The sequence below is a fragment of the Mauremys reevesii genome, linkage group 18 (assembly GCF_016161935.1).
Source record: "Mauremys reevesii isolate NIE-2019 linkage group 18, ASM1616193v1, whole genome shotgun sequence".
Lineage (NCBI taxonomy): Eukaryota > Metazoa > Chordata > Testudines > Geoemydidae > Mauremys > Mauremys reevesii.
Window position 1 is genome coordinate 2752161 of NC_052640.1, and position 12035 is coordinate 2764195.

A 12035-nucleotide genomic window follows, 5' to 3' on the forward strand; every position below is an offset into this window, starting at 1 on the left:
CACATGCACAGGCACAGACCATTGGTGAAGACAGTCGATGTGCATTTAAAAGACAAATTACCATTAAGCATGTCATAATAACAAGGTTCAGCAAGAAATGAATGCTCATTAAACATTGCTGAGAATGCAGAGACAAAAATCAATTGTATGTAATTTCACTGAGATACAGAATATCTTCTCTTTGAGAATACAGCAAATTCTTCCAGTAAAGGCTTTGTTATCCAGCATGTTGGGTGAATGTGGGGGTGCCGGTTAATCAAAAATTCCAGTTAACTAAGAGTTCTACTTTACCAATGGAATCCCAATTTTCAAAGAATTAGAAAACAATAAAATGAATAAAGTATAAAATAGTGTACGGGTACTCACCAATCCAGTAGTAGTACTGCACTGCAGAGTGGTTAGTTTTTTGAAGCACTTAGGTGTATACAGGCAAAGTTTTCTATACAGTAGGTTATCTTATGACGCTACATATCACTATGGGCAGCGCACTAAAAATACACTTAACACTAAAACTGTACTGAACATAATTGAATCTTTCTTTGATGATTCAGAAGGCACTTCAGGATCTTGCAGTATCTCAGGGTCATCATTATCATCATTAATTATCACTGTAGATGTAGAAGGTGTAGGAGATTGGGCTGAATCTGTAATGACCCTATGACACACCCTGGAAGCTGCTTTTTTGAATAAATCTCTGATATCAACTTGCTTACTTGTCTTCTGCCTCTTTTGCATAAAAGTAGAGTGCAGAATGTGCAATTGCATAACCTCCTGGGCAGGATACTAGTCCCAGTTACTAGATTGAAGATTTGTATAGGGAGCTATCAGAAATGCTAGTTAATAGAGCTTTCCAGTTGATAAAGTGCCAGATAATACAGCTTTTACTGTATTTGTTTTGGAGTTCATTAATACCTACCAAGCAGCAGTAGTAATAATTTTTACAGCACAGACACACATTATCCAATAAGTCTATAACAAAATTATAGGCAATCCCTTTCATTTTTTAACTGGGCTGGGCCATGAGGATGTGCTTACACTGAGCTGTAAACTGTGAATCTCATTTGAACAAAGTAATCATCATGAGCAAAATTAACCTTTCTACCAACATCCCCTGTAACCATGGTGACAAGAGCTGATTTTAGGCTTTATATAATGAGGTTATTGTACACTGGAGGTTCTACCATTTCGAAGACTGTTTTATAATCACTTGGGGCAACATTCATTCTGTGGATTCCATTTGAACGTCTCTTCTACATAACTCAAGTTTCCTTATATGGAAGGAGCTGTGAGACTCCAGAATTGTAGAATAAATACCAGAAATGTTTCCTTTTATATACAACGTTTGTGAAGTTTTTGATTTAAAACTGATCTAAATATCACATAGACAACTTTCCTATGTAAACTTGGCAGTTAATTCTACTTCTCGGGCCAAAGGACCAAAACAACAGAAGTAAGCAATAACAGAAAAACTGGACAAGCTAATTTAATGTTTTGAGAGGATCAGTACATTAAAGATTGTTAGGCACTTTGAGAATTATTGATGAAAAGCACTATGTAAGAACTAGGTGGTATCATCGTTATTTAATTTGTGTTTGGTTTCGGGTTTTGTTTTTGTTTTTGACCTTTGGGCACTTAACACCATTATCCTTTGGTCTGCTTTGACTTCCCCTACACCATACATGAATGAATTATTGGAATATGTATTCTACACAGTATTTTTTATACTACTTGCAAAATATAACTATAAAAGATGGAGAAAAAATTCCAGGATACTTACTCCAGTACTGACTAGCGACAGCATAATTCTTTCATTTAAGGCTAATGTTTCTCCTTGCTTCATCTTGATCCTCTTCTTATCTAAACATTTCATTGCATACCTGAAAATATTAATAATTCAGAAAAGCATATTGGAAAAGGTCCCCCACCCTCAACATTTTTCACCAACAATCCATGCCATCTATATAGATAGATATATTTACAGTATATTGAGCAGAGTCTTTAAAGACCTACATCTATATCAGAAGTCTCAAAGTAGCATCTAGACAGATGGTATGTCTATACTGAAATCCCAGGTGCGATTGCAGCTTGGATAAACATACCCAAGCTAGCTCGACCCAGGCTAGCATGAATAAAAATAGCAGCATCGATGAGGAGGGATGCAGGCTTCAGAGCAGACTAACATTGCGAGTAGGTACATGTTTGTACGGCCTGCACAGAAGTCTGTGCCACCATATCTACAGTGCTATTTTTGGCCATGCTGGCATGGCTAAAGCTAGAGCAAGTATGTCTGCATGAGCTGCAATTGCACCTCAGAGTACAGTGTAAACAAACCCCTAGAGATCTACTCCAACATCTTCCAAGCATTGACACATTATTTTCAATCTCCCAATAGAGAGGTTTTCCTAGGATACCTAAATAACGAAGTCTAAGGTGGCCAGCATCCAGACACCAGCGTGATCAGGGAATCATAAAAACACAGATTAGATAAATATCCACAGTATATTTGGAGTATGAGTTAACAGGAATGTTTACATGGACCCTATTTTGATTCCATATGAATCCGTGCTTTCACCTCTACCCAGAAGAGGCCTGCTAGGTTCAGACATTTTTTAAAAAAGGAAAATGGTTTGTTTTCTACTACACAACAGATAACAGATGGTCAGAGATACAAGAGAAGGCTTTTGTATTTATCTTTCCTTACCTTATATCATGACTGTATGGCATTTTTAGACATGGAACATGAGTGTTTAATGTTTTAATGAATAACAAGAGCACAATGACATGGATCCTAACAAGTCTACGAATCTGATAGAAATCTGCTAAAAATTGTCAGTGGCACCACAGGTAAAAGGCTCAGGATGTTTGTCTGTAGAAATGCTCACACAGCCAACTCAGCAATTCCCAACACACTTAGGCAGCTCTTGTAATAAACTAAAAGGCAGTTATATCTCCTGATATGCCGGGAGCTCCTGTATGCCCAAGGTTTGTGCAAACCTGGTATCTCTGAAAAGTGGGTTCACTATATATACGAGACTAGATTCTGGCTTATCCAGCTCAGGTGTGCTGAGAGAGAGTGGAGGAAGAAGTAGGGAGACCCTTCATTCCAAATCCCCCGCACCCCAGATGACCAAGGCAGAATGGTGACCCTAGTTCTCCAAGTACAAAGGGGTCTGGCTAGCACATCCAGCCGTGTTCCATGTCTCCAAAGAGACATGGTCAACTGGACCAAGGGCATGAACGGGATCCTGCACCTTTTCCTCCATATGGCTGTCAGCATCTGTGCTAGGAGATCATATGTTGCATCATTTACCAGAAATGAGTTTCATTAAGCACAGTGTCACTGCCCTGCCCCTCCACCTCCCAGGCCCTTCAGTGCTCCTCCAGAATTCTCAGGGCAAACCAGCAGCGTGTCATTTAAAAATATTCTTTATAGAAGTGCCATACAAGTTGCAGCATAATGTAAATGTTTATCAACAATCCAGAGTGCGCATGCTCTGTGCAGACAGAAGGCCTCAAAGCAGCCCTGCTTTGCAACCACCACATACCATCAGTACTCCAGAGAACACCAGAAGAGCTGGGTCATGTGTATGGAGTACACACATTTTACATTTCTAAGCCAGGAATGTGTATTTACCACAGATGCTCTTGTCCTTGCTTTCCGTGCTACGTTAGGAAGTTTTTAAATTACTTCTAGCACAGCCTTTTTAACATTAGCCCTTAATTGTCCCTTGGGGCTACTGATCTTGGTAAATGAGCTGGGGTCATATAAGGCTAGTTGATGTCAATATCTCACCTCACCATTCTGATATAGCACCACTATGTTCTCTTCTAAGATACGCTGCTTTTAACACTAAGTTGGCTTCTGTTTACACTGCTCTTGGAGCAGCTGCTTTGGAAGCAGCCTCAGGTGTCTGTTTCTGGGTTACTGGAACACCAATGGCATTTACCTTGGCGGGATGGCTTCTCAAAGTCCTTGCAGACAGATAAGTGCAGCAGAGGCAGCCATCTAGAGTGAATGGGATTTAGATTAGGGATGGGTGAACAGGTTTGGATAAAGTAAGAACTAACCCAAACCTCTACCCAAAAGATGAACCTAACCTAAAGCTTTACGTCAGGTTTGGAAAAGTTTGGCTGACTTTTCTGCTTCTACCCCCATTACCTTTCTCTATTCTCATGCCTCTGCGCTTCAGGGAAACTGGGGGGAGGGGGGAGGAGAAAGGGGAGGAACATCTTTTGCTTCTCTTATTGGTTCTGAGTTCCTTAGTTTAGGGATTCAGGCTTCTTCAGAGAAAGCGATTGGGCAAATATGCTAACTCTATCTCTGAGGTGGAAGCCTATTTAGTGTGGCTTTTGTCCAAAAGAGATGGACATCATTTACATTTCTGTGTATGGCCTACAGACTACATGGCAGGCCCATTTTATAAATCTCAAACTAAAAAAGAATAAATCAATATGTGCACAAAAGTACTGCAACAGGAATGAAGATATTAATAGTATTATTGAAATAAATACTTGAGGTGAAAGTCACTGCAGAAAGATTAAACGTGAAAGTCATTTCAAGGGACCCTTCACTTGTTAATAGCTCAGAGTCAGGATCTCAAAGGTATTTAGCACCCACTACTCCCACTGAACCCAAGGGAACCACAAATACTCAGCACCTCAGGGATCAGGAATGTTCTGTTCAGATAGGTGGGAATCATCTAAGAAGGATCCCTGGGTTCAAGTGGGTACAAGAGTAGGTAGACAGAACCATGTGGAAAACCCATGCTATGTCCAGAAAATCAAAGATGACCATGTGATGGGAGAATTGTGACTAATAGCCAGGGGTTTTCTGTGCAGAAATTAGGAGCTGTGCGTGAGTGGCAGTGCTGGAGAAAACAAAGGGTTTGATTTGGGAACTTGAACCCACAAATGTGTTTTCGCTGCAAATCTAACAATGGAGCACCAACTGTCAACTAGAAGAAACCATTGCTGCTGTTTTTTTCCTTCAAACCCTCTGGCTCAAGAGTGTAAATAGTTTTAATTACATAGATTTAGGACACTGGATTCTTAAACTGCCCACACATCTCTATCCCAGGGCTCAATCCTGAAATGTGCTGAGCACCCCTGGCCCTGAGCCAGCAAAGTACTTAAGCACACCCTTCACTTTAAGCACATGAGAAGTCTCCTGTGACTTCAGAGGGACCATACGGGTGTTTTCAGTAAGAATATGCTTAAGTGTTTTGCAAGACTGTGGCCTGAGTGTCCAGCATTTTGGAGAATCAAACTTCCAATGAGGCTTTAAGCCACTCCATAAATTCAAACTCTTCTTCAACTGACTGGACTCTAGGACAAAAAACTCTATTGCTCAATTTAATGATGCAATCTAAGATGATCATTCCGCTCTGCAGAGATGTTGTAAAAAATTCAGAGATTTTTTTCCTTATATATTTAGAGTTTATATTTATCATTAAAACACAGTATATGACTTACATTTTTCCAGTGTCTGCTTTTCTGCAACCATATACTTCACCAAATCCCCCTCGCCCAATTATTCGGTGTACACTAAAGTCATTCATGGTCAGCTGTGAATTCAAAACACACAAATTTCATTTTCCAATGCCCAGAACCTTTCCCCTTTACAATCTCTAAATTCATTTGACATGAATGTATGAAAGTGGATATTTGTTCTTTATTTGTTGGATTTATGGTTTCTCTACCTGTTTTCAGAAAGTAGCTCTCTTATTGTTTATGCTCCCCTATGTCTGCAAGCACTAGAATCTGGGGAGGTCAGAGAGATGGTATTTACAACAGCCATGATGACAGGAGACGAAGGCATGGCTGAGGATTTAAGTGGAGATGAAACCAAGACAGAAACTTACATGAGCAACGTTGCCTTGCAGACAAAGAAATTGTGGGAGTAAAACACTTTAGAACTAAGGGATGAGGCGAAGAATATACCAAATGGATGCAAGTAGGTCTGACTTTTGAAGGGAAAAAACAGAGGGAGACAGAATAGTACTTGAGTTGGCTTCTCTTGCTGAAAAGTAGTGCTCAAACTATCTGTTTCCTGTAACTACCTATTTCAAAACCACAAGGCTATTAAGTCATGACAGGCAGAGAGGGTAGCCAGGGAGGAATCATTAATGGTGCTGGGAGGTTATGTACATCTAAGAATAGAACAGCATATCAGAATAATACTCATTGTTCTTCTTACTAAGGCCTTTTAAGGAGAAGTAGTCTTTAAAATCTAACACATTTTCTTTCCTACATCGGCTTTTGACAAGATAAATGTAATTACTTACATGAATATTTAGTTCTACATTTTTCCATTGACAAAATCTAGTAAACTTGTCACTGTTAAAAAAAAAAAGTTCAAAAAGTTAAGTTAAAAGGTTATCCAAAAGAATTACAGAAAGTATTGTGAAAAATGCCAAGTACTCTAGTTTTGAAAATTAAATTCATCACAAGGTAATTTATGAAGATTAAAATTGCCATTTAAAAAAATTCATTCATTAGCCATCTTTTATGCTTATTTTAATTTAGACTATTTCTTAGCAACTCACTCTCAATATGTTTTGTTTAATAACGAGTTATAAAATATATCTGATTATTTTCTCTCTTCAGTTACGAATGCACCCATATTTATTTACATAATTTCCTTTAGACCCTGTTTCTAACAGTCAATTTTCAGGAAATTTTAAAAAATATTTCAACTGTATCACAAGCAAGATAATTAAACTGGAAAGTATGCAATGTAACTTCAAATTTTAATAAACCTTAATATACACCGAGGAATAATGTAAGCCTATTTTATCCTGAAATAAAGATGTCAATACTATTGAATGTTGTTACAGGATAATTGCCTTTGCTGCTATATCAGTTATAAGATGTTTATTTTCAGGGTAGGAAAAACTGATCTTTTGAGGACATTATTTTGGCTACATAATCTGATATATCATTTGTCAGCAGTAGATTAGGGGTCAAATCCTGTGCACTTTACTCCCACCAGTAGTCTCATTAAGGTCAATAGCACTATTCAGGTCTGTAAAATTAACTGGATTTGCCACCTTACATTTCCTTACAGGACAGTTACTGTTAGTTGTAAACCGTTTGGGCTACACACTAGAATTGCCGTATAGCTCACCCCCATAATATTGTCGTTTATTTGTAGGAGTATCACCCAAATGAATGGAGTTAGAGACTTTCAGACTTTTAAAAGATCAAACTGTAAGAAGCCCGTTATTACTGTTACACGATGCAGTGGAGTGGTCCACTAACTGTGTCATCTTAACATCCTTACAAGTTCTGTCACAACTACACTGCATACAATACTGGGCTATCCTGATACTTAACATGATATCTGTAGCAAGGCTAGTTCTTTGGAAAAGCTTGCTGATAATACACTATTAATTAACTAAACAATTCTAGCCTTATTTTGCAATAATACTCAAGGGACCAGTCTAACTGTAGGAGATTACACAGTAGTTCATATAGTATGTAGATTCGTACCTTTCCATAAATTTTTGAAATAGTTTTCCTCGGAGACTATCACAAATTTCTTCTATGTATGGCTAAAAAAGATACAAAATTGTATTTAACTTTTCGATGTATGATAACCTGAACGTGCAATATTGTCCAGTGAAAATAAATTACATGTTTAGGCTCCAGCATTTACCGCCCACTGGCAAGAACAACTGTGTTGAGCATCCTCAATGCCCACAGAAAAGGGGCTGTAAGTAACTGCAATATTTCGTGGTGACTTTCTTGGCTTATGGCCTGATCCAGCAGAGAACTTCAGCATGGCCTTGACTTTAAGAACCTCTGTAGTTGCCCTAAAGACAAGCATTTGCTCAAGTGCTTTTCTGAATCAGCGGCCTTAGCATTTTCCTGGGAGGGACTGGAGAGAATTTTGCAGTCTTTGCCCATGGGCCAACAACAGGAAATGAGCATTGAAACTTTATGGATGAATCATCAGAATTATCAGGCTGAAAACACTGCTTCTCATTTATTTAAATTAAATAACAGTTTAGAAATTACGGTGAAGGCTGTGAAACTCAAAGACCAGCCAGCACAGGAACACCAAGATAATCTTTCCTTATTAGTGCTTCTCTCTTCCCTCTCCTTTATTTCCTCTACCTTACTACCAGCAGCTTTAATTCACAAGTGGCACATTTGAAAGAGGAGCACCGTTACTTGGTTTGACATAGTGGGCAATGATTTCAAATCCCAACTCAATTAGCAGTGGTTACATGAGATCCAAATCACGTAATATAGATACCACTTTGTCAGTCTCTCTGGTTCTAACATCAAAGACAATCCACTGACACAGTAAGACTATCAAGCAGGTTTAATATAACAGTACTTTAAATGCTACAGTAAATGCAATTACTATAAAAGTACAGCAAATTAATTTAAACCTGCAGTCACTGCCACATTGCATAGGTTCATATTAACGAAAAGCCAGGGCATTCAGCATTAAAGCAAAAATTCCATCTTTAATTTATATAATTATGTCCTTGCTTAGGTCAGTTTGAATGTCCTTGCTTAGGTCAGTTTGTGTTAGAACTGTAATATAGAAATACTTATTTCACCTTCAATTTGTTTGAATAAATAAAAAACATAAAAGGTGCACTTTTTAAACCAATAAACCAAAATCCATGATTTACTTTGGTGCTAAATTTGTGAACATAGAAATCCTATAATTCTAAAACATTTATAGCATTTTATAGAAAGGTACTCTAATTTCTGAGGAGGAGAAGTAGCTATTTTTCGGAATGTAATTTCCCACTGTATTTAGAATAATGAAAGAACTATAAATTGACACCAACACCTAAAACCCTCGTGTGAAACTGCAATATTGCTAACTCCACCCATGTACTCATATACCTCAAAAATACGGTGCTATATAATATAAGTTAGCTAGAGGCAAAGGATCCACTAAACAGAAAAGTGTGTGCATTGCTATGCTTTTATATTTCTGAAACATGAAGTTGAATTCTGTACTTCATGACCTGATTTATGTTGAAAGGAAGCATAAGGGCCTGATGTAAAAGGGATTTATTCTACATTATATTTAAAAAATGTAATTTACCAGTGGTTGGCAAAGCAACTACAGCCCACTTTCACTTAGAGTGTTTATGTGAAATTCCTCACACTCTGCTAATTGGGTTACCTAGAATGCACTTGGAACCAGCATATGAAAGCATAGATCCAAATGGAGCGTGACCTGAATTTCTAGGACAATGTGTGAAAAAGCAACACTACCAAGTGGTTAACTGAAACTGGGTACATATTTTTAACTGAATTTCTTCTATTTTGAATGAAAGTGTCACAGTTATCTAAGGAGCCCTCAGTGAGAGAAACTAAGGGCTAAGTCCTGCAAGCTGCTGAGCACTCTGACCCCAAACCAGAAAAAGACTTAAGTACATGCTTAACTTTAGTGCCCTTATGTATTCCCATTCCCTACTCACATGCTTACACTCAAGAGCCTCCTTAAATGTTTTCCTGGACTAGGACCAGCGCTCTCAGCACCTTGCAGATTAATAGTCACAGGTGGGGAGATGGCTTGACTGCATGCCCAAACTCTGACTGCCCAAGGTGACTCTCTCCTGCTACCACAAGCCCCCAAGAGATGAGGATTTCTTTCAAACACTGCTGGTCTGCTGGGATACTCCTCAACCATAGGCATAAAAACCACTGATCTCACCAAAAAAGAGCGAGCTGTAATCATTGTTCATTCTAAGACGTTTCCCATATGATTTTGGAGGAAAGCAGGAACAAAATGTTAATATTAGACCCCTTCAGTCAGTAAAGTTATAGAACAGTTAGTAATCTATTTTCAAAAATGTACTCAGACTCCTCTAGCTAAAGACGACTAATCCACAATTTTTATTATCTTTAAAAAGACAATGAAATTAGAAACATTCTCTGATTATTATATACAGAAATCTTTCCCTGTATCATTTTGTTTTCATCGACTTCTGAAATACAGTATCCAATTCTTGTCACAACTGTAATTATAATATGTACATAAAGGAGGTTTCCTGAATTTGCTTACATTCAAATAATTAAATAAAACCTGGACATTCTGAGTGCTTTCATCTCACCTGAAAAAGACTTGGTGGCACTTGTTTCTTGGCAAGGTGAGTTTGTACATGATCTACAGCTTTCTTTGAGAACGGCTTTGGAAAAATAAAAAGTAAGATTTTAGACAAATAGCTGGAAAAGAGATATTTAAGTTCTCAATTATTGAGGTCACAATACAAGTTTTCAACTAAAAAGGAATGTTGCTTATATGAAAAATACGCAAACTTCAAAATGAAAGTAACTTAGCGTCTATTAAACATCCTGTTGCATAACACTTTGAAAGTTATGCCAATCCCTACTTCCAAGCCAAAAAAAAAAAAAAAATCACAGACCATGCCATGCATGGTGGAGACTATCCATCAAGTAATTGCAAGGCACCAGGAACACAGAACACATGAAACCACCAGCTGCTTCTTTGTAGTCCCACAAGTTTTAAGAAAAATGTACACTTACATCCCAGAACATGCTTACCTTCAGGCATGAGTATTCCCATTCACTTCAACAGAATTATGTGTAAAGCAAAGCATGGGCATAAGCACTTGCAGATTCAAGGTCTTAAATAACAGGATAAATTTCTCTCTGGCTCAAATCATGTCATTATTGTAGATTATCCACTCTTTCAAATAAGGCTATGCTATACAAAGAGTAACAACTGAGTTAGTAGACACTGCTATCATAATAGATACTGCTATTGTCACACCTTGAGCTGTGTTTTGTGTAATTCCCTGTCAGACTTTCATCTATTCACTATCCTTCCATTATTAAATATTTTAAAGAATTTAAAGTCAAAGGAAATATTTAAATATCAAAATTATAGAGTGAAACTGCAGCATACATACATGTGAGCAAGACAGCAGCTCTTTCATTATGTATGTGTCATAAATCTGCCGACTTCTGCTAAGACGTTCCTCCTCAGAATCCAGTTTTTCATATTCTTTTATCTGTAATATGAAAGAAAAGGAATCAGTCAATGAACCTATTTCTAAACCTTTACACTGTTTAAGGAAAGAAAGATTCTTCACTGTGGTAGAAACCTTAATTCCCTTCATCCCTTTCTCAGGACAGGATTTGTGAAGGTGCTCATTGCAATTCTATAGTTAAGGATGACTTCTGGATTCCAATCCAAGAAGAGATTTGCTATCCCCCTGTAACTTTTGATTGGAGTAACCAATTTGATTTCAGACTGTGGTGCTTAAAATGGGGTATGAAGAATTTTGTTTGAAAATTTATAAATTCTGGATTAAAAACATATGCACACTCCTTCCTAAACCATTAGCTGGGCTGTAAATTGTGCAAAGATGATCATGGAACTGATGGACTTGGCGGTTGGGGTGGGACAGGCAGAGGAATATGTAATGGATTGACCATTTTTGAGGAGGCCTTCTTTGTCCTTCTCCACCCAGTCAGAGCACCAACCCTGGTTCTCCTACAATGATGAATGCTGATCCCCAATTTCTGAGATGTATTTGGAGCATATGCATAAAGTAGATCCAGCAGCCTGGAAGCCAAATGAGCAACACTGTCTATGCTGTAGGCCTTAGCAGTAGCACTTTAATATTATATGTATACATTCAAATACACACACCACCTATAAGTAGGAAGTGCCACAAAACAAAGGAGACTAGAGATGGAGTTTGTGAGTGATCAGATCACCTTGTCTAATGAAGATCTCTAACTAGAAATACTGATATTGGACACATCAGAGTTCATACGTAGCTCGTCTGTAACTCTGAAGAAAATTAACTTCTAATTTTATGCCAGAGTCCTGAGTGCAAGTACTGAGAGAACTGGATAAAACACATTAGGGGTTCAACAGGTTTAATATAGATAACAAGTGCATTCCCTGTTATGACAGTAGTAAGAGTGTAATCTCATTTTACAGTCCTTGCAATCCCATTTTTACAGAATAGAACTACTGAGATACTGTGCTATTTTTTAAAACAAATGTGATTTCCTAGTGTTTGTTA

The 12035-nt window shown here is 37.8% G+C and overlaps 1 protein-coding gene across 2 annotated transcripts in view; it reads right to left on the reverse strand.

The window, feature by feature from the left end:
- GRK3 (G protein-coupled receptor kinase 3) overlaps positions 1-12035 on the reverse strand; it is a 121700-nt gene that overhangs the window by 36919 nt on the left and 72746 nt on the right. For both annotated transcript variants that reach the window (XM_039505208.1, XM_039505209.1), the window contains 6 exons: positions 10908-11009; positions 10089-10163; positions 7492-7553; positions 6285-6336; positions 5473-5564; positions 1778-1877 (listed from right to left, as the gene is read on the reverse strand). In XM_039505208.1, the coding sequence (XP_039361142.1) occupies positions 1778-1877; positions 5473-5564; positions 6285-6336; positions 7492-7553; positions 10089-10163; positions 10908-11009 (483 nt within the window). The remainder of the gene's footprint in view (positions 1-1777; positions 1878-5472; positions 5565-6284; positions 6337-7491; positions 7554-10088; positions 10164-10907; positions 11010-12035) is intronic.